General features: G+C 47.3%; 9 protein-coding genes across 9 annotated transcripts; 5 read left to right on the top strand and 4 right to left on the bottom strand.

The window, feature by feature from the left end:
• Positions 1-273: 273 nt before the first annotated feature.
• On the bottom strand, positions 274-1652 carry FOMMEDRAFT_167622 (uncharacterized protein; the record flags this gene model as incomplete). Its single annotated transcript, XM_007265972.1, has 3 exons — positions 1215-1652; positions 506-1098; positions 274-422 (listed from the first exon to the last, which is right to left on the bottom strand). Exons 1-3 carry the CDS (start codon positions 1550-1552, stop codon positions 274-276), a joined length of 1080 nt encoding a protein of 359 aa, XP_007266034.1. The 5' UTR covers positions 1553-1652.
• Positions 1653-2831: 1179 nt separating this feature from the next.
• On the top strand, positions 2832-4978 carry FOMMEDRAFT_82069 (uncharacterized protein; the record flags this gene model as incomplete). Its single annotated transcript, XM_007265971.1, has 7 exons — positions 2832-2956; positions 3016-3158; positions 3208-3278; positions 3335-3641; positions 3699-3831; positions 3881-4553; positions 4610-4978. The coding sequence occupies 7 exons, from the start codon at positions 2832-2834 to the stop codon at positions 4976-4978; spliced, it is 1821 nt and encodes a 606-aa protein (XP_007266033.1).
• An 858-nt stretch (positions 4979-5836) lies between these two features.
• Positions 5837-6999, top strand: FOMMEDRAFT_122200 (DUF572-domain-containing protein). Its single transcript, XM_007265970.1, has 3 exons — positions 5837-5898; positions 5956-6061; positions 6120-6999. Exons 1-3 carry the CDS (start codon positions 5883-5885, stop codon positions 6898-6900), a joined length of 903 nt encoding a protein of 300 aa, XP_007266032.1. The 5' UTR covers positions 5837-5882; the 3' UTR covers positions 6901-6999.
• A 44-nt stretch (positions 7000-7043) lies between these two features.
• FOMMEDRAFT_83331 (nucleoporin-interacting protein NIC96) lies at positions 7044-10125 on the bottom strand (the record flags this gene model as incomplete). The annotated part of the gene is made up of 10 exons (XM_007265969.1): positions 7044-7166; positions 7230-7805; positions 7862-8121; positions 8174-8297; positions 8351-8678; positions 8732-8895; positions 8950-9307; positions 9347-9519; positions 9574-9916; positions 9965-10125. 10 exons carry the CDS (start codon positions 10123-10125, stop codon positions 7044-7046), a joined length of 2610 nt encoding a protein of 869 aa, XP_007266031.1.
• Positions 10126-10292: 167 nt separating this feature from the next.
• FOMMEDRAFT_133703 (DNA polymerase alpha, subunit B) lies at positions 10293-12516 on the top strand (the record flags this gene model as incomplete). The annotated part of the gene is made up of 10 exons (XM_007265968.1): positions 10293-10371; positions 10438-10736; positions 10822-10873; positions 10924-11012; positions 11064-11324; positions 11379-11537; positions 11591-11812; positions 11879-12084; positions 12154-12304; positions 12388-12516. 10 exons carry the CDS (start codon positions 10293-10295, stop codon positions 12514-12516), a joined length of 1647 nt encoding a protein of 548 aa, XP_007266030.1.
• A 616-nt stretch (positions 12517-13132) lies between these two features.
• On the top strand, positions 13133-15366 carry FOMMEDRAFT_133702 (uncharacterized protein; the record flags this gene model as incomplete). The annotated part of the gene is made up of 9 exons (XM_007265967.1): positions 13133-13447; positions 13495-13674; positions 13789-13817; positions 13870-13963; positions 14018-14070; positions 14120-14245; positions 14298-14894; positions 14952-14968; positions 15035-15366. 9 exons carry the CDS (start codon positions 13133-13135, stop codon positions 15364-15366), a joined length of 1743 nt encoding a protein of 580 aa, XP_007266029.1.
• A 539-nt stretch (positions 15367-15905) lies between these two features.
• FOMMEDRAFT_167616 (uncharacterized protein) lies at positions 15906-17582 on the bottom strand (the record flags this gene model as incomplete). Its single annotated transcript, XM_007265966.1, has 4 exons — positions 15906-16622; positions 16685-16880; positions 16936-17426; positions 17490-17582. 4 exons carry the CDS (start codon positions 17580-17582, stop codon positions 15906-15908), a joined length of 1497 nt encoding a protein of 498 aa, XP_007266028.1.
• Positions 17583-18075: 493 nt separating this feature from the next.
• FOMMEDRAFT_107136 (uncharacterized protein) lies at positions 18076-18802 on the bottom strand. Its single transcript, XM_007265965.1, has 5 exons — positions 18775-18802; positions 18563-18721; positions 18411-18512; positions 18257-18350; positions 18076-18205 (listed from the first exon to the last, which is right to left on the bottom strand). The coding sequence occupies exons 1-5, from the start codon at positions 18775-18777 to the stop codon at positions 18144-18146; spliced, it is 420 nt and encodes a 139-aa protein (XP_007266027.1). The 5' UTR covers positions 18778-18802; the 3' UTR covers positions 18076-18143.
• Positions 18803-18968: 166 nt separating this feature from the next.
• Positions 18969-20931, top strand: FOMMEDRAFT_167614 (uncharacterized protein). Its single transcript, XM_007265964.1, has 6 exons — positions 18969-19324; positions 19382-19452; positions 19508-19584; positions 19645-19790; positions 19849-20385; positions 20439-20931. The coding sequence occupies exons 1-6, from the start codon at positions 18973-18975 to the stop codon at positions 20858-20860; spliced, it is 1605 nt and encodes a 534-aa protein (XP_007266026.1). The 5' UTR covers positions 18969-18972; the 3' UTR covers positions 20861-20931.
• Positions 20932-21007: the final 76 nt, after the last annotated feature.

The raw sequence follows: 21007 nt of genomic DNA, 5'->3' as shown, positions 1-21007 counted from the left end.
ACACTGTCTATTATGTGCCTTGCCACTAGTCGATTATATTTTGAAAGGCTAGTGCAAAGCATCATCCGACAATGACCAACAATATACTCTGTAGAATTAAAGAGTAGATACGGTTCCTGCTCATTGTGTAGGGGTCCAGTCAAAACACGTAAGCAGTCACTCCTTTCTCATCTTCCTACGCGCTTGAACGCTTCTGCATCTTCGGATATATTTAGTATACAACAAGCGCAAAAAGTCGCCCACGATACAGCTTGTCTAATTAGCCTCGCAAGTTTAATCGGGAAGTGAAGTCGCAATCTTCCGCAAGTATTTGGGAGGAGGAGGCTCATGACCCGTGCTTTCAACGCATATACACCCTCTGAACAACGCCTCTATGGTCCTACACTGATGATTGTTGTGTCCAGTCGGCAAGTCAATCCACCCTTCCATTCGACCACAATAAACCCATATGTGACTCAAGGTTTTCAAGTACTTGTGCCGCCATTCCACCATGGCACAGACTCACAGTAAGCACCTATGAAGGCAACATGAGGTGCCGGTCTGTGTTCGGGTGTTCCACTGTTCTGAACTTCATTCCAGTGATCGTCGTCTCCGTGTTCGTTATCGATTTCGTCCCCTAATCCCATTTCTTCCCCATCCTCGACTTCGTCTTCCACCTCCGTCTCATCCCCGCCTTCAATGTCGATCCCGACATCATCAGGATCGTTGACTTCAATAAGGCAGAGTTTCTTGAGAAAAGGGCATACGAGAGAACTTGACTTTTGGCTCCAGTGTTTACCCGGCGTAAGCATCCGAAAGAACTTTGCTGTCAGCCGCCAATCTTTGATACGGAGTTCTTCGAGTGTATTCAACAACCTCAGGGCTGGTATAAGAGTATCCTCGTGTGCAGCGTAGCCCGCCACGTCTAGGACCGTTAAGGGAGGAAGGAAGTTCCGAATGAAGTTTGAGAATATTAATCTCGCATTGCAATAACCGAAGTCCTCGCCATAGTAAGCAAACCATTTTAAGGAAGGCAGATTTGTTGTGCGCACAGGCAACGTTTCTTCCACGAGTTGTGATTCCGAAGTTGATAATTGTTCGCCTTTACCGGGTCGAAGACTATTGCAGCCCGAGACATTCAGAAACGCAAGCCTCTGAGACGATACGATGATAACGTTCGATTTTAACAGTTTGTTGTCGGGTGCAATTAAACAATGGTTCAACGATAGAGATACCAGGGCTGGCATGTGGGTCGCATGTATTCCTGGGAAACCGTAACGGTATCCCACCAGAAATCAACGTCCTGCCAGCGGGATTGGTTCGAAAGCAGCATTGTAATGATGTTCTCAAAAGCGCGATGTTCGCTTCTTTCTTCATCTTGCCGAGCAAGATGGCAATGGATCGTGAAGTTCAGTGGTCCCCCGCGAGTCCTCCGGAGCCACTCGGTGAAGATTTCCAGCGCTAGTTCGCTCCAGTTGTTCCCCTGCACGATTGCGGCTCGTGTATTTGATGAAGAGATGCGACCACAACCCTCCGAATGCAAGAGATACTCCACGCCAACGTTGGCACACATGCGAGATGTTGAGCGGTGTCGAAATGGAATAAATGGGTTTCACCTCCTTCCTTAAAGGCAATACAAAAACACTCTGTTGAGCATTTCTGGCGGTAGCTCGTGTATATGCATCTTGTCTTGTTAGCACGCCCCAACGCACTTCCCTTGGGCAGGTTACCAAGTCGACAACTTGAAACAAATGGTGTTGAGGTGTGAGCAGAAGTTGGATAGTAAGTTGGTGTCGCAACAAAGGGGCAGTGCCTTCTCGCCGCCCTAAGTACCTTCAGAACGTGATTCGCGTTGCTTTTCAGGACCAGTCATCATTTCATGAATATCCCCTCTAGAAGTTAAAAATGCAAAGTTAACAGTTCTTTAATGAGCACTCCGAATCTTTATATGGTTATTCTCAGCCTTCTAACCATATTGCAAAGATACGAAGTCCAGGTTCAAAGGTACCTTGTGACCTAGTCTGCCTTCCAAGGAAGTTAGTGCAAAATCACTTTCCAAAGTAGGGTTATAAAGACAGAAGTACCTTTTACTGTGTTTTCTTTCTATCTGTCTGCTGCAGAGATAAAGGGATAATTGCAGTTGATACATTCATTTGACAAACAGAAATGCCCTTTTGGCCAGTTACAGTAATTTTATGAACTACGGAAACATAAAATAGATACAGTTTTGTTCCCTCTGTGACTTGACATCTGTAAACCTGAATTTATAGAAACTCGTTTACAAGTAGCCTCAGACGTAGGCTAGTTACAACCGGAGTTTGATTATGGTGAGAGACGTGAGAGGGTCTCAAGTAGCAGAAGCAGTGTTCTGGTCAATGGATTCCAGAGTGACGGGTATTATACTTGGGTATTGGATAGGGCACCGTGCAAAGATAGGCTGTCTGCTGACCTAGGGCAAACGAGGCTGGGAGTACCATGAAGCTGGACGTTTTTGCGGTACGTTTAAAAAGAAGTTAAAAAGTTAGAATAGTATGGATTTCAGCGGCCGCTGACTACCCATCAAGAGCGACTGGAAATTCGCTCATAAAATAAAAGGTAAATAACGTCTTGCTTATTCTGAGACCGTTTACTCAGCAGAGGCCTATAGAAAGATGAGCCACTGAACGTGCAGCAAATTTGGGTCCGAGACGGAGCTGCTTCTCCGGCTGCTAAATGCGGAAGTCAAGTGTGTGAGAAGCCGAAAGAGCCAAAACTTTGGCGTGCACACCATTGCCATGGTCCTGGGAGCTTAGCGCAGTCGAACATATGAACTCACAATCTTCACGATGCCACGCCCACCACCCAGCAAGTCCATGGCCTCTCCAGCGCCCCAGGACGACCTTACCCCGGCCGTGTTCGACGCGGTGCAGCAGATGAACACGGCTCAAAAGGCAGCATTGCTGCTCAACACCTCACTCGCAATGATTGAGGCCGGACAGTGAGTTTTTGGTTTATCTCTGTAGCGAGTGAAGAACGTATGCTTAGTGATTCAAATAGATATGGGGAAAAAGTTGAGCGTTATCTCGACGTGTTTCTTCGGACACCTTGCATCTCGGATGAGGATATCAGTCGAGCACAACTCGCCAGGGGTAATGCACGACGATTAGCTGCTGAGCGCTTGTTCGCGCAAGCGTACCAAGGTGTGTCGGACAGTTCTGTATGTCTGAATTAATACTAATACCTCAAAAGACTTCCAGGCCGTGGCTAGTCTCGATCCGTCGAATCGTGAGGCGCGGGCGCAGCTTCGCAAGGATAAACTTGTTAGTGAACTGCTTTAAAATATCGTCTCTCTTATATGAACTGATGTTTGCGTTAGATCCACTTCATGACTGAGCCAGCGTGTCAAAGAGCTCCACTTGAGATATGGGATCGTGTCGCACGACTTATCCCTCGATATCATTTACGGACTTGGCTTTTCCTGTCTTCTTCTCATCGTGAAATAGCACAAAGGCATATATTCCGGACCCTAGATCTTTTCTTCGGAGATGACCAGATGGACAATGTTAACAAAGGGCTGGATCTATTTCAAAGGGTGAAGAAAGACCCGGCGTTCGCAAGGAAAATCAAGACTCTCAGGATACATTGGGCGTATGAAGAGGGTGATATTCTGGACCTTATGCTTAGTAAGTGGGCGTTATGTCGAGCATGTGGATTCTTCATTGATTGTCTGTCTGCAATAGGGTTGTTCCGTGAAGCACTCCCTTTCTTTACAGCCTTGAATGAATTCGAATGGATCGGATACCCCGAACTTCGCGACGCAGACGTACAGGCTGTATTAGAAAGTCACCCAAACCTTGAGAGTCTAGGGCTAATGTAAGGCATTCACTCAACCTGGAAGGAAAGCGTCTGACGTATTCTATAGTGGATGGCATTTTGATGCTGAAGGGGTATCCGCCTTCCGCAACCTCCGCAAATTCACGCTCCGAGCCGAGGATGACGATGGTTGGGCCGACATGGGCGAAGTACGGAACGTTCTAGACAACAACGAATCCAGCCTGCGACATCTTTGCCTCGGCGCATACCTCAAACGCGAACATAGCTGGGATCGTGCATTCGAGTCTGTCTCGATCCGGAACCTCACGCATCTCGACCTCGTTGACACACGTATTTCACATATCGTCCTCTCACGAATCGCACACGCACATAACTTGCAGAGTCTCACACTGCATGGGACATTTGAAGAACCAGCCTCTGCGAGCGTCGTATTCGGAAGCGACCATGTTATTGCCGGAGAACACACGTTCTTGCCCCATCTTGAAGCGTTCCGATTTGTGCTTGTCGGACACGATGATGATCGTGATCTGTTCAAGAATGTGACGCGATTCTTGAGGCAGAGACCAAAGCTCAAACGCTTAGATTTGGGAAGTTGCCCATGGGATCTCGTACAAGGCCTCCTTCCAGGCCTTGGGAATCTACAGGTTTTAAGAGTCAGGATCTCGAACTTGAATGACGTGGCTATCATGAAGCTAGTCAGTTCAATCCCAAAACATATTGTCGCTCTTCATCTTTCAACCGTGGTTTCGGACAGACCAATAGTCAGTATCCCTTTTGTTATCTTTCGTCGATTCCGGTTTCTTACTTCGCTCCATAGGAGGGTTATGTACATGTCTTCTCGAGATTCCCCTCACTAGGAATGCTCCATCTACACAATTCACGGCGACGAAGACCACAAATTTCAGTAATGTCAGAAAAGGAATTCCAAGTACAGACCGATTTATGGTTCGATAGCGTACGTTGTATCGCTGCTGAGGTGCCCTCGCTCGACTTTATTGGTTGGCACGGCGAGCACTTCGTCATCGTCCGCGGGAAGAGTGGTATCGACCTTAAGGAACTTCCCGCACGCCGACGACTGGACTGTGGGACTGGCGTCGACCTCGGGAGTGACGATGCGGCTTGGATGGAGCGAAAAGACGTGCCAATCGATTACGAGATGTCGGGCCTGGAACATCCAGACAGATAAATCACTGTATACATATTGTTCATATTCATTACCTTCAGCTCCGTCATATCCACACATGCTGTTACGTTTGTATTTCTTCATCTGTATTATGTAGCTTTCATACCATAAACAACATATCTTTCATCATTGCTGTTTCAGACGGTTATGTGATTTATTCTATGCATAGTGCATTTGTCAAGGTTGAGCAGTAACATTCCAGAGTTCCCTTTTATCCCCCCATCTTGTGTAGAACTGTCTAGTCAAGCGTGTTCAAATCAATGTTGATTCAATTTCAGTAAAGACATGATGTACTAGTGTCCATAGCAACAAATGCATTGCAAGTACAGTACCAGACAATAGAACAGGCAATAGATATACATACACTCCAATCCTATTTCCCTTGGACCAGACAAGGGACAACTGCCTTTCCTAAATTCCACAGATCCTAAGGCATGAGAAGCTATGGACCTTTAGAAAGCACACACCAAAATATGTGTTTGTATACTCTGACCGGAAGAAGAGAATAAATAGGCTGCTCCAGAAATAAGATTGAGCTATTCAGTATCCATCTTCAACAGCTTAGTCTTGCTTCCAGAGCAGCCCTGGGCACAACTCTAATTTAGCAAGAGAAAAGAGAAGAACGGAGAACGGAGAAACTGGAACAGTGATGAACTTATGCAACTTACCTTTCATTTTATACAGTAGCAAGTACGGCACCTGCAAGGCTCTGATGTGTCCTCTGCCTCTGAATTGCAGAAAAGTGGCAGTGTGAAAACGACGTGCACGGACGGATATCACGTGATATAATTTGATGACAAAGCCACACAACTGTCATAATGCGTAAACAGACTCAAATTCGATTGCTTACCGCTGACAGTAACCGCTCTCAAGCGCAAACTACCAGCAATCTTAGACCTCGCTCAACATGTCTGAACGAAAGGGTAAGTTACAATCTGTATTATTCAAAGAAAAGGAACTTACAGTTATCTCAATTACAGTACTCAACAAGTACTTCCCTCCGGACTTCGACCCGTCCTTGATTCCTCGACGGAAAGTCCCAAGGAACTCACAGCAGGTCGTCCGTCTTATGGCTCCTTTCTCTATGTAAGTTTCAGTTTCATCATCATATTTTAGCGCGTTATCTTATACTTTTCATGCCCAGGCGATGTAACACCTGCGGCGAATACATATACAAAGGCAAGAAATTCAACGCCCGAAAGGAGACAGTCGAAGGGGAAGACTATTACGGGATCAAAATCTTCCGATTTTACATCAAATGCACTTTATGTTCTGCGGAGATTACCTTCAAAACAGACCCGAAGAACACGGATTACGAAGCTGAACATGGAGCATCGCGGAACTTTGAACCGTGGCGCGACGAAGCTGCACAAGAAGAAGGTGATAAACTCGCGAGGTTAGAGGCGGAGGAGAATAACCCAATGAAGGCTTTGGAGAACCGGACGTTGGACTCGAAGAGGGAGATGGATGTGTTGGATGCGTTGCAGGATATTCGGGCACGGAATGCGAGAAATGAGCGGGTAGCTACTGGAGCTGACCTTCTGGATAAGCTTGCGCGGGACGAGGTGGAGGAGGAGGAGGAAGCTGCTAAACGACTTGAAGATGAGGAGGACGAGCGACTAGTCAGAGAAGTCTTCTCACGCGTGAACGCAGGGCCTGGTCCGTCGAGTCTAGCGAAGTCGGAGGCGTCGCCGACCAGCGAAGACGACCGGTCGCCAACTCCACCAGCACCCTCCGTTGTAGTGAAGCGGAAGGCTGATGGTGAGGAGCCTGAGCTACATAAGCTATTATCGGACAACGCCAAATCATTACTGGCATCGAAAGGCGCTGCACCGGTGGTAAAGAAGCAAAAGACGAATGCGGCAAATGCATTAGGCATTAAAGTGGTGAAGAAAGGGAAGGCACCAGTGAAGGCTGCTAGTTGATATCCTGACCTGTGGTGTACACATTATGGTTTCTTTGTAGCTTTATTATTTGTACCTCGGATAAATCAGTCACTACACGTATAATTGCATGGCATTTTTTTCATCATAGCATCGTAATACAAAAGCATAAGACAGAAGTACAGCTAAAGAGCAATCTCGACATCCAAGCGAGCTAGATAAGAGTATACGTCTGGTAACATCCTGAAGCGTAGCATACCAGCGAACATGACGAGTGCACGCGACTTCACTCTCAAATTGTCGAGAGCCTGTAATTGCACAAAACCAATTAGGTACTGCGATTCGGAGTCACTAGGTGAGGATGTACTTACCATCTTTTTGCTAGCCTCCGACATCGCACTATTCTTATACTTCTTATGTAGTTCAGATAGGATTTCCATCGTAAGTGGTAAGTATGTTGGTAAGTTCCGCTTGACAGCATCGTCATAGGTCGCCTCAAACTCAGCCGCACGACGGTTCAGACGCGCCGGGTCACCTTCAAACGGCACGAGATCAGTCGCCTCGATCGCTTCTAGTGCGGCCTCGAATCGTCCAGCTTCTTTCGCCGCTATAGCCTCACGCAAACGTAAGAGGGCACCGACAGCGTCACGCGCTCGTCCTGCAGCACGGTTAAGACGTGCATAGTGGTAGTATATCTCCCGTGCGGTCGCTTCAATCCTACGACCTTCTTCTCCGCCGCCGTCCGGTTGGGATACGATGTCTCCAAGCGCGTGAGCGAGACATGCGATGACTGTGTCGTGTGCACCAGCAATGTTGTACAACTTGATCGCTTCGAGCGTGCGCCGCTCGCGTTCGCATAGTGACGCTGCTGCACGTACAATTTTGTCATTGTAGTCGTCGCTGTCATTAAGCAATAGGAGTTGAGACATTTGCTCAATTGTTCCGGCCTGATTGCCGGAAATAATCAGATGCACCATTCTCAAGATGGGTAAAAAGCACTTACGAAGCGTGTTCCATCCTGTCGCAACCCTCCAACCAGGTCATCCCAGCCTGCTCCCTCAGCAAGAACGACCACCTTGCGGACCTCCGACCAGGCGTATTCGATTTGTTCCTTCCCCACGCCATCGCCCTGATCTGCGGATAGGCAAATGCACGCAACATACTGCAGCGCATGCTGCGAATCGTGCTTAGTGAACGGCCGGACATATTTATGAATGAGAGCAGGGAGATTGAGGGACGGTGTCGAAGAAGGAGAGAGCCAGACTAAGAAAGAAGGTCGTTAGAAAAATATGTCAATTCTTATTAGAATACGTACGTATGTCGTAGTCCGAAGCCTCGCTCCTTGAAGGGACACGGAGAAGACCATGATACGCAAGAGCGATAGCCAGATGAACGGCCTCAACCTTCGTATCTGGATTTTCATCCAGTGCAGCTACGGCCTATAATATCACCTTTAGCTACTGAGTATCGATTAAATAAGAACACAACGCACCCTCTCAAATTGCCCGCACATCAAAAGGACATTTGCCCACATTCCAAGACGACGCTGGTTTGGTGTGCCTTCAAAGTGACGTTCGCCATAGCTCATGAGGACTTCGGCAAGCGCTCGCAAGCCTCCCGCTTCTTCCTCGTCAATCATAGCGAGCTGGAACCAAAGCCAGTCCTCCGCTGTCGCAGTGACCAACGGAATGCTCCGTCGCGCCGGGTCAAGTTTACCCATGAGTCGGAAGAGTGCAAGCTTGAATGGATCAGCCGTAGCTGAGTTCAACATATGCGTATTGTATGTTGACTGCAGATGGTCACGAGCAGTCTTCGGAAGTCTGAGATTATTATCATTAGTCGAAGTGGATAGTATATTAAAATAACTATCAACCTTCCGTTCGGCGTATCGATCCATAGTCTGAAATAGTTAAAGAAGCCCGGTTCGCGACTATCGAGTGCTTTCTGGTGTCCTTTTGCCTCATCCCTCGCATCCTTGAGGTGACCAGTTCGGACCAAGTAGAATAATTTTGCCCATAATGGCTGACTTCCTACGAGCTTTAATCGTTTAACTAATCAGCGCTAACCAGGAAAGCCGACAATTTCTTTTACCTCAATCCGTTCCTCCCATTCACCGCCTCGATAATATCTGAGCAGTAGAAAAGCTCGAACATGGTTCGCGACGCTGGGATCACCGCCAAGGCGCGCATCTGCCGGGCGTGCTTGAACAGTTCGTTCGAGCACGTCCCAGTACTGCTCCTCAAGTGCTTCTTTTGCACCTTGAGCAATTTGCATGCGGAGCTGGACAGCTTCACGCGCCTCAGGATCACCAAGGTACACGCGGGCGTACTTCCGTTCGAATCGCGGTGCGTTCAGGATATGCGCACCTGAATGCTCCAGTGGTGGTAGGGCTGGAGGTTCCGCAGTAATTTTAGTGAGAGTATGGAAGAGCTGCGGGATTTGTGACAGCCTCTGGAGCACGAATTAGAAGTTAAAGGTATGGAAGAACACCATTGTACTCACGTCGGTAGAGATGTCACGAGCGATTTGGAAAAGCGTGTGTACGATGGGGAAGGACGTTCCTCGCAATCTTGCTTTGTTGAGTTCGGTAATGGCATGATCGTACGCAAGCATCTTGCTTTGCATCTGCAGATTATTCGACAGAGGTCCGGCAGTCGAGTGCTGTCATATTATTGAGCTTATAAAACTTTGGTAAAGGAATCAATAGGAGCATACCGCGAGAGATGTGCTCGCCCGCAGTGATTTCCTGAGTTCACCATTCGCCTTTCCCTCGACACCACTGGCACGCCCTCCAAGCTCTTCAAAAATTCGTTTTTTACGCGCCTCCCAATCCCGTCTGCTACGATCTTCAAGCACACGGTAGAAATCCTCCTGAGTTTCACGCCGACCCTCTTCGATCGTAGAAATGAGGTTCTGCTCGTGCGCATGACGAAGGAAACCCGAGACGTCCGTGTCGTGAAGTGGCTGCAACGGAGAGAACGTGGTCGAAGTGTTGAGATGCGCGATAGAATTCGCCAAAGCTGGCGCGTCGACATGCGCCTGTGCGAGTATGTAATTTCTATCCAGAAGTTAACTCAAGCGGTTAGAATTCTTGCGGGTCACTTACGCCCTGTCGTTGTCCGTCGAAGTGCCAGGCTGTCGTGAAACGAGTCGTCTTGACTGTGCCTCTATTTGGTCAAGAGAGAGATTCACTGCAGGTAGGTCTGGTCGTGCCAGGTTAGACGCGAGAGCCTTTGAGGCCTCCAGCAATGCAGACAGATCAGCCATCTTAGACTAAATACGACGTTCGTGAAGAAGATAGAGATAGACTAATGAAGGCTTTCAACGTTCAAACAAGAAATGTTGGCGATGCGATACACGTGACTCGTCGCGTGTCAAGATCCTCTCGTATCCTCGATCCTCATACTACCACCTCGACTTTCAAGTTTACAGCTATGTCTGAAGCTGCTGTTCGTAAAGATCTCCTGGAGAAAATTCCAGATCTAGAAAATGACGATAAATTGTTGTCTGAATGTACGTTCCTTTTCCCTTTCTCCCGGTTGACGCGCTGAGCCTTGACGCGTCGCGACGCGTACTCAGGTGTAAGCATCTGTACCGACTACAACATTTCCGGGGAGGACTTCTTTTACCAATGGGAGTCGTTGGTCTTCAATCCAATGAATTCAATGCGTGATGCTCAGAAGCCGACGTTTGTAGCTGCGCATGCAGAATCCATTAAGAAGAAGCTCATTAATGATGTCAACGCTCGAAGAGCCAAGGAGCAGAAGGAGCAGTCTGCTGCACAGAAACGCAATGCGCTGATGGCCGGTATGTTGCGCAAGTCCGCTGCGTCCCGCAGTACCCAGAAAACACCTTTACACGGTAGTTCCACGCCTAGTGTAACGTTCAAGGGCCCGTCCGAAGAAAAGGCGAAACGGAAATGTTAGTACTGTCGAAGAATCCCTGATTTATCAAATAATTGAGTCCAAAACAACAGACCGATACATGCACGAAAAGACCTCAGAAAGGAGCGAAAGTACGTCTGCGTACATTGGAGGATACTCATATTCTCAGCCATCTTCCTAGTTCTTGACGATCGGATAGACGAATTCGCCGAGCTGATTCGAGAACATTATAATATCGACGACCTTGGCGATCCTTCTTCCACTTCCGAAGTATGCTTCTCGTCAGAATATCCTTCGATTTGTTCATTCAATTTAACTTAGGACAACATTGTAACTGTTGGTCGAATATGCATCGACGTTGATGCAGCAACGTCAGCAAAGCTCACAGGAGAGAACATTTTCCTGGAAACATCGCGCATGATGGGCTCGGGATCTCGTATTTCTTTGCGTTTCAGTGCGAACTTGAAGTTGCGAGGCGCACCACAAGGTGCTGGTAGCGCTGGTCTTTTTTCAGGAGCGATCGTAGCTCTCCGAGGCCGGAATGGCGGTGGAAATTTCTTTGCCGTGGATGAAATCCTTGCGGTACATTTACGCCTTTAAATCTGGATGCACGAGATAATCTAATCTGAACTTTAGCTCCCGTCATTGACCCCTTCACCAGAACCAGCGGACCATAAAGCATTCACCTTGGTTATGGCGTGTGGGCCATATACATCCGATTCTGATCTCGGATTCAAGCAGCTTGGTTCTCTTATGGAAAAGTTACTCTCTTCGAAGCCTTCCGTCCTCGTATTGGTAAGGCTCTCTGCAATACCTAACGAAAGGCTATACTCACGGATTGAGCACAGCTCGGCCCATTTTTGGATATTGCCCATCCAATTATCAAATCTGGTGACATCGACGAGATGCCGTTGGATATATTCCACCGTTGTTTTGTCGAGCCGCTTAGGAGCTTCTTACATGCATCCCCGGAGAGTCTCGTTCTCGTTGAGCCAAGTATACGCGATTTGTTGAGCGATCATCCCGTGTATCCTCAATGCGAATTCGATAATAATTTGTTCGCTGATCCTGTAAGCACGTTCACCTACCGTCCCCTCGTGCTGCCCAAATTAATCCTTTGACGGGACAATAAATAGAGAGTAAAAATGATACCCAACCCGTGTCGATTTTCTATAAACGATGTGTCTTTCGGGAGTACCTCAGTCGATGTTCTCTTCCATCTACGTAACCAGGAATATGCGCAGCGAGGGACACCGGTTGATCCTGTACCACCTGTATCTCCAGAATCGTCAGGGGCGGACCCTCTTACCAATGCCTGCAGGCATCTTTTATCTCAGCGCAGGTAAGCTGTGTTCGAGCCTACCGAGTGTGTAGCATTAAATCAGACCTCGCACTGACTTTGTATGACCAGCTTCTATCCTATATTCCCCGTCCCAGCTGATTTGTCCTCCGATGTGAACCTCGATGTATCGCATTCAGGCGGTTTGCGGCTCGATACGAGCAACGAGCAGCATGCACCAGACGTAATTTTCTTACCAAGTAAACTCAAACAATTTGCAAAAGTATGTCATCGTTCTTCTTTTCTCAGAGACATAAGTCTTGCTCTTTTCACATTTCGTTCGCTAATTTGACCTTTGTCATCTAGATGGCAGATGGAACATGGGCCATCAATCCGTCCTTCCTAACTAAAGGTACTTACGCGTCGATCTCAGTGCCGGATACGCCTCGGGCGGGATTGAGGGCGGCGATCCAGTGCGAGATAGTGAAGCTATAGCCTCTCTTTGAACTGTTGCAATCTAGTCGATTAATCTTATCGTTGTGTTGTACTAAAAAGTTGGCTAACGTCATGTGCTTCTGTGTATGAGATCTAGTGTCCTTGTTCCCCATTTGCTTGTCGTGATAATAAGATGATCACCTATGTCTATGGGCTGTTCTCAATGCCAGTATACAATGGCCGGAATTCATCTCAGCCAAAATATAATGACCAGAAAAGTCCAGGAAGTTACCCCTTGACTTTGTAAAAACTACTGAAATCACTCACTTAGTCACTGTGAGTTCTGAATTTAGCAACGACTACAATTCTCTTCAAACGTTGCTACTATAAATAGCCAATGGCTATGACAATATTATGTAATAAAGGCACGGCGTTTTAGCCGTGAGAAATGAATGATAGCTATAAATAACCAGGACGTCATAAAGATAATGATTTAATTGATTATTATCTTTGCCCCATCCACTCAAGTAGACTTGCTAGATTCGTCTTTTCTCCCGACCGTTTCATCGTGCAGAGGGCTATAAGTAGCTCCACTAACTCAGGTGCCCTCTTCATGCGTTCACCTCGTCTTCTCCGTGCTCTTACAACTATGTCTTACCAGACTCGATCAACGTTAATGGTCTCACCACAGCAGCCGGTCAAACTTCGCTTGCGTGGTAATGCCCTTCTCGAATCCGCGCGTTGGAACAAAGGAACAGCATTCGCAGCGAAGGAACGCGAGCAGTTCGGTCTGACAGGCAGACTTCCATATACAATCAACACACTAGACCAACAATGCGCCCGTGCAACCGATCAACTCAAGTCTCTTGAGAGTGATCTCCAGAAGAATGCATTCTTGCAAAGTCTCAAAGAACAGAACCTTGTTTTGTATTACGCCTTGCTTGAGAGGAACCTGAGAGAACTCATGCCTATCATATATACCCCGACTGAGGTGAGTGTATGCGCATGGATTGGAGTATTACTAATGCGCAAGGATAGGCAGATGCCATTGCGCAATATTCTCATGTCTTCCGGCGTAGCGAAGGCTTGTATCTCACCTTCCCGAATAGAGATACCATGGAGAAAGACTTCCTCGAGCAGGTACAAGGACGCGAAATTGACCTCGTCGTTTGTTCAGATGCAGAAGCCATCTTGGGCATTGGTGATCAAGGCGTTGGGGTAAGTATCTGTTAATTGGTGTAGTGTATGGTTACTAAGAACAGCATATTAGGGTATTGGTGTAAGTGCGAAGAAAGGACAGTCGCAGTGCAAGACCTCTGAGATTTCATTCAGATTTCTACCGCCAAAGCCGTGGTATATACGTACGCTAAATTGGGCATCTGTTGACAGATTATTCGCTAAGTCTGTGCACAGTCTAATAGGTGGTGTGGACCCTGGAAAAGCGTTACCTGTTACACTCGACGTCGGTACAAACAATGAGGATCTCCTAAATGATCCGCTTTATGTTGTAAGTTCGCCAGGTCCTCTGCAATATGATGTTGCTCTGACGGAATTCGATAAGGGATGGCAAAACAAGAGAATTCGCGGAAAGGACTATGATGAATTCATCGACAAGTAGGCACTCGAGCTGAATGAATGTTCTCCAGTTCATAAAAGAATTTAGATTTGTCCAACTCGTGCGAAAATACCTACCGCATAGTCTTCTCCACTTCGAAGACTTTGGCGTCTCTAATGCTCAGAGACTTTTGAGCATATATCGAGATAAGCATGCTGTATTTAACGATGACGTGTAGGTGTTTCATTTTCATTGAAATAATCTTTCTGACATGATTTCGATAAAGACAAGGTACAGGCGCAGTAACGCTTGCCGCCCTCATGTCAGCCGTAGGAGTGACCAAATCAAAACTCGTTGACCAGCGTATCGTGATCTTTGGCGCAGGCTCTGCAGGTCTTGGTATAGCAAGACAACTGCGCGATGCAATGGCAACCGCAGACGAGGTCTCTGAGGAAGAAGCAAACTCTAAGTTCTGGCTCATTGACCGCTTTGGTCTGGTAAAGAAGAGCCTCGGGAGTGAGAAGATTCGCGAGGGCACAGAAGCATTTGCGCGGGAGGATGACAACTGGTCCGGGTCCTCTGATTTCAGCACGCAGGATATACAGGCGAATGAATTCGGCTCATTCAATCTACGAGACGTCGTTAAAGCTGTGCGTCCGACGGTGTTGATTGGTACGTCGACGGTTGCTGGTGCCTTCACAGAGGAGATTATAAGAACAATGGCGAGCGCTGTTAAACGGCCAATTATCTTCCCTTTGAGCAATCCGAGTCGCTTGCACGAGGTACACCCGCACAAAGCAAATGAATGGACGGAGGGTAGAGCATTAATTGCGACGGGAAGTCCGTTCCCACCTGCGAAGATGCCGAACGGGAAGGATTATACGTACGGATTCACCTACAATATTGCGTCGAAGTAATGCTAATCGTCTTCATTCTATAGCATCGCAGAGTGTAACAGTAAGCCCAGAAGCCACTCTATCACATGAGCTTTGCACAAAGATCTTCTCATTCGACGTTCAACAGATGCGCTAATCTACCCAGGCCTCGGTCTCGGCGCGATAGTCTCACGCACCCGTACACTCTCCGACGGGATGATCATTGCAGGCGCACAGCGCCTCGCAGCACTCTCACCTGCACTTAAAGATCCAGACGATGCGCTCTTGCCGGATTTCTCAGACGCTCCGAGTGTAAACTTCGAAGTTGCAGTCGCCGTCGTACAACGCGCAATCGACGAAGGACTCGCTGCGGATGATGTATGTAAGTGGAGTCCTGAGGAGGTACGTAAGAAGGTTGGCGAGCAGGCGTGGAGACCTGTATATGCGGATTATGTTTATGATGACAACGGAGAGTCCTAGAATTAGATGAGTGCATAGAACATTTGCGGAACACCTGTGCAATTCTTTTGGGGCAGATTACTTGGAGACAACTCCTGTATCTTAGGTTTGACCAACCTACAATGTAGTGGTAGACATTTGGGTATTTCAACATATCCATTGGCTGTATAGTAAAAGGGAGGCAATTGTGGAAGCAGCATTCGAGTATTGAAGTTGAACGCGAATGAACAAACATGTTTCATGAGAGGAGACAATTTGTTATTGAAACTTCTGCTGGAGAAGGAAACAGCATCCAATGAGATTTTTTGAATGATGTTGAGAAGGCATGGACATACACTGTGTTCTACAGCCACGCACAATGTTGATCTGAATAACCTTCTGCTAATCAAGAAACTTAGATACATATACACAGGGAGAGCATACAGATTGGTTTCCGCATATTCTCTGATTGTGTTGATCAACCGCACTAGAAGGGATCCTCACACCCGTGTGCTTATGCTATTGTTTTCCATTACCAAATGCGTGTGTTATATATTACAGAAAATTTTGCTCTACGGAGTTTAAGTGGGATACCAAACCTCTATTGACTTAGAGTCTGTAGATAGAACCAAAGCACCACTATAATGCTCTACGAAGAACGTCCCCTGCCTCTCTGCCTCTCTAAACAAAGTCTGCACTTCATCAGGCACCTTGGCAGAAAAGAACGACCCATCATCACGAGTGCCGAACTTCGTCAAACTTCGCCTACCAGCAAAGTAGACCTCAGATGGTGTTCCGGATGTCCGTGGTGGACGGTATTCTGCTAGAAAGCCGCACTTATTACGAGATAAGAATGGGAGGATGTAGCCAGGGTGGAATTGGGCGATTGAGAGTGGTTCAGCGCGTCGTACTAGGGTTAATCGCTTTTGCCCTCGGTCTGTACATGTTGAATCCGATTCTGGGTCATATTCGAGCTCGTAGCTCGTGATCTCCCAACGATTTGGTGCAGAACCTTCTTGAACACCAACAACCATTATCGAGTATGACTTGCAACCACTTTTCTGTGGACAAGTAACCATACACGGGCCAATGCTAATATGAAAGCCGACTGAGAACGAAAGCGAGCAAAGATCTAAGTCTTTTAGATGCACCCATGAAGAGCCCCTTAGCCCTTGACGAATAGATGCTAGTTGGTCTAGATGGAGTATCGTAATGATAACGGACGTGTCTTCGGGATCAAATTGACAGGAACAGACAAACAGTTTGCCATGCAATAAATTCAAGTCTACAATGTGTTCCTGGATGGGACATTTATCTGATATGAGCAACCCGATGTCTGTCTAATGGCATGTACACTCACACTTCCGAATGACATATGCCAGCCCTCCTTCCAGTTAACTACTAGGAAGCCTACAGTGTTAACCTCTGCTACGGCAAAGTCACCTTCAATTCTCAAACGGCAAATGTTAACATGATAATCTTGAGAATACACTACTTCAGAGCGAAACTCCTCTTCCTCATTCGGTGATCGGGTTAATCGGAGTGCGCCAATCCACCTGTAGGCTGAACATTGACTTCCAGTATTTTACCTCTGGTAAACTATTCACTCACCAATTCTCACGTCTGGCACTGAAAGCAATAAGTAGCAAAGTGATACTACCGTCTCGACACATCTCGAACGCAAATGGCAAAAACACTCGGAAAGCCCGACCCTGTTCAAGTCTATATGACCATACTAATTTGTTGTTTCTCTGCAAATCGTAGAGCTGAACGACGTCCATTGACCATTTGACGAAGAGATACCGTCCTCCAGGGGCAAGTTTGACGTTTCTCTGCCAATAAGTAGATGCGAAAGTGTCTAACTCTCCGCTACCAGGATTCTTGGGCGCGATCATTGCTGCCCGATAGTACTGGGCCGTACCTTTAGCGCAGTGTTCATGTATGCGGACGGCATCAACAACCAGTTTTCGAACTTGAAAGTCAGAATAGGAGGTAATATCAGTATGTGGTGGAAGGTCGGGTGAACAGACCTGGTCGAGATCCTCCAGTAACGTCAACCAAACGTGGCGCGCCGAAATTACATTATACAGTCGTCTGCACGTCTACGAGGGCGGAGGTCCGTTATTCACAATGTAACATGCTGTATAACACCCGAATGTACATACCCGCTCTAGGCAAAGAACGTCTTTTACGTGCAGAGAGGAGAGAACATGAATAATGACGTCCGACGGCAAGTCCAGCAGACGTAGCGCTTGCATTCGTGACTAGTCGCATCCGACGCTGTACTCTGTTTTATGAAAGGGAGGGTAATGGGTGTGAGTGCGAGTGCCTTGCATAGCTGCCTTGTCAGGGCGTGTCTACAAAGATGGGCTGCAAACTTTGCGGCAAAGTGAACTTATGATACAGTTTCACGTGCAACGATCACCTCATTGTGTACCTTGATGTAGTACACAGTATTTCAGCAATTCCCTTACGATGAAAGGTGGTGGATGTGTCTGAGGTGCTTGGGCAGGCTGCATTCACTTTGCTGTGCGCAACGACACAGGCAAACATTGTGTATGTAAATAAACACACAGATTTAGGTCGAAGCGGAGCATTGGTCAAGGTCTTGATTCAAGTGTAAATTAACATCTGCAGTGGAACGGAATTAAGGTTAGTATACTGAGGCGTGGGTGGATTATCATGCTCACCTCAAGAAATGCCACAACTCACTTGTTTTTGCGGTCGTATTTTCACTGGAAGACACGGAATAGCGTTTGAAAATTACATTCATGACTCGGAATAAAATTGTAACAGGTAAAGAACAACTGAGGAAATTATTACATGCGCAACTTGCGTTCCATGTCGGCATGAATATCCAATGGTGGCGCCACTTCCCTCTCTGTAGAACAATGTCAGTGGAACCTTCAGACCATACGATTAAGAGATATACCTGAAAATACTTCCGCGATGTCAAGAGTCTCATCTCTACCCATTAGGATATCAAGGTGGATATTGGACCGGGACATTGCAGGCATATTCATGTCCTATAATCAAATATGGATATTAACCTTCATTTAGGAGCTCCATTGAAGTATGTTACTCACGGTGCCCACAATCTTGCGCTCCATCATTAGCCTAACTGGTGCAGCCATACCATACAAGTCGCGCTGCAGGTTGAGCTTGAGATTATCTTGCGTCTCTTCCCACTAGCATAATCCATTAGAACATCCTGTTGTGTAGACAACGAGAATATTACCTTGTCTAATCTATGCTTGAGAGCACTTTCACATCGCGCCTCCGTCGCTAAGCTCCTTAATCCATGGCGCAGAGTATCATGAACACCAAGATGGTGAGCAGTGTCCTGCACGGAGGCAGTCTTGTCTGCGGAACTGGGAACAAGACGAAGAGAATCCCCCTAGGATGCATGTAAGCATGTCTGTAAGTTCCAATATACAGCTCGCATCCTACCATGGTGTTCAGTGCAATGGTCGGAAAGGGTAAGAAGGAAAGTGATATGGCTTGAATGAACGCGAATTCAGACGCGTCACCTTCCCGTCGGAAAGTCACGTGGTTAATTGTGGAAATCGCAGATCACGAGCGCGCCTACAATAATGCAAGTCAACAGCACAGCAGATCACTTAGCCTTAGAATCAACTTTCAAAAGCAATGTCTGCCGTAGCACGAAGACCGGCCAATGCACCACGTCCGGCAAGACCGGCTGCTCGCTACTGGAGAGGAAAGGCTCCGAAGGGAGTTGCGGAACTTTCTGAATCCGACGAGGAAGATGAAGTCGGGGAGGTCGAGGAGCAGGCTGAGGATGAAGCTGTCGATATACCTCTAGGGGCTGTTGAAGCTTCTGATGAGGAGGAGGATGATGAAGAAGAAGAAGGGAACCAACACCGGGCGAAACCGAAAGCCACGTTGGGCAAAATGAACATTGCTCTAAGGGACGTAGAAGTAAAGGAAGGAAAGGTTATTGTAGCAGGTAGAGAAGAGTCGGGGAAGACTGCAATGGAAGGTGAGTGTCTCGTGTTATATTAGTATGTATGGTATCTTTTTGACTGATACACTGCAGAATCCGAGGAAGAGTCCGAAGAGGAGGATGAGAAGGTGGCTGTTCCTTCAGCGGACGCTGAAGAAGAGGAGGTAAGAGCTGACCAAAAGTTGGGATATAATGACTCTAATTCTATTTCACCCTTAGTCTAGCGAATATGAATCATCTTCAGAGGAAGAGGAAGAACCGCCAAAACCGATATTCCGACCCGTGTTTGTCCCCAAGTAGGCCGGATCCCTCATAATGTGGTACATTATATGTGTGACTGACTCAATAAATTATAGGCGGGGCCGCGTTACTGTGCTTGAACGAGAGCAGGAAGCACAGGATAGTGAAGAAGCTCTGGAACGCAAGAAGCTTGAAGAAGAAGAGCGAAGAAAACAAAGCCACGATCTTGTTGCTGAAAGTATCAAACGTGAACTAGCGGAAAGTAAGACTCGTCTGTCTTTTACCTCTTTAACTCAGAATCTCTAATAGTTGTTTTATAGAGGAGCGAGAAAAGGAAGTGCCAGACATTGACGATACAGACGGAGTTGATCCCGACGGCGAATTCGAGGCATGGCGTCTACGCGAACTAAGCCGCATCAAGCGCGACAAAGAAGCACAAGCCGCGCGTGAACTCGAACGCGAAGAAATTGAACGAAGGCGTGCACTTCCTGAAGAGCAGCGAATGAAAGAGGATCTCGAGCACGCAAAGGCAACTCGAGACTTGAAGTCGAAGGGCCAACAACAGTTCTTGCAGAAGTATTGGCATAAGGGTGCTTTCCACCAGGACGACGAGGTTTTGAAGCGTCATGATTACACAGAAGCCACAGAGAGCGCAGTTGACGTATCGCTTCTACCAAACGTTATGCAAGTACGGGACTTCGGGAAACGTAGTCGGACGAAATGGACACACTTGGTTAACGAGGATACCACCGTTGGAACCGGTGGGTTTGGAGGTGTCGGACTAAAACCCGGTGCTGGGAAACCTGGTGAACCCGGCAGTGGTTGCTTCAATTGTGGAGGTCCTCATTTGAAGAAAGGTATAGTTGATTTTGGATGCTTTAAGCACAGAGTCTTACTCTCTCGATTGTAGATTGCCCTCACAATTCGGGACCACCAGGTACAGGTGCGAACAACGCCAATGGTACTCATTTAACGCGGAGCTGGGGTCAAGACAGCAGACGTGATAATGATCGTTCATGGAAAGACAGGGACCGTGGGGGTCGTAGTCCTCCACGACGCCGAGACTACGGTGATCGAGAGCGAGAGTATGACAGATACAAAAGTCGAAATGACGACTACAGAGACAGACAACGAGACGATAAATACTACGACCGACCCAGAGACTCACGGTACAAGGACCGCGACGCTTCTGATCGGCACTTACGCAGGTCTCGGTCACGGTCTCCTGTAGGTCGTAACGGTGACCGAGACCACCGCGAACGCCCTCGAAATCGCTCAAGAGATCGCTCATTGGAGGATTCCCGACGTGGAAAACGCATACGGACAGACTAAAATGTCGCATTACTGTATACTGTTTTGATTCTCTTTTCACTCTGCACCTACAGTTTAACCATTTGGGAACCGTTCCGAGGATACTGTATTTGCGTATCATCGCCATGTATAATTAATGTTACATGCATAGTCTAAAAGGTCAATTGA

The sequence above is a fragment of the Fomitiporia mediterranea genome (genome assembly GCF_000271605.1).
Source record: "Fomitiporia mediterranea MF3/22 unplaced genomic scaffold FOMMEscaffold_5, whole genome shotgun sequence".
NCBI classification, from domain to species: domain Eukaryota; kingdom Fungi; phylum Basidiomycota; class Agaricomycetes; order Hymenochaetales; family Hymenochaetaceae; genus Fomitiporia; species Fomitiporia mediterranea.
The sequence above is the reverse complement of the archived record's forward strand: the minus strand, read 5'-3'. Positions and strand labels throughout refer to the sequence as shown.

Coding starts and splice junctions, on each gene's coding strand:
- FOMMEDRAFT_122200 (XM_007265970.1), top strand. Junction 6,062..6,119: donor CTTATGGCTCCTTTCTCTAT/GTAAGTTTCAGT, acceptor TTTCATGCCCAG/GCGATGTAACACCTGCGGCG.
- FOMMEDRAFT_107136 (XM_007265965.1), bottom strand. Junction 18,351..18,410: donor AGCGCAAGATTGTGGGCACC/GTGAGTAACATA, acceptor ATTTGATTATAG/GACATGAATATGCCTGCAAT. Junction 18,206..18,256: donor CATCGCGGAAGTATTTTCAG/GTATATCTCTTA, acceptor ATTGTTCTACAG/AGAGGGAAGTGGCGCCACCA.
- FOMMEDRAFT_167614 (XM_007265964.1), top strand. CDS start 18,973: ATGTCTGCCGTAGCACGAAGACCGGCCAATGCACCACGTCCGGCAAGA. Junction 19,453..19,507: donor CGGACGCTGAAGAAGAGGAG/GTAAGAGCTGAC, acceptor TTTCACCCTTAG/TCTAGCGAATATGAATCATC. Junction 20,386..20,438: donor AGGTCCTCATTTGAAGAAAG/GTATAGTTGATT, acceptor TCTCGATTGTAG/ATTGCCCTCACAATTCGGGA.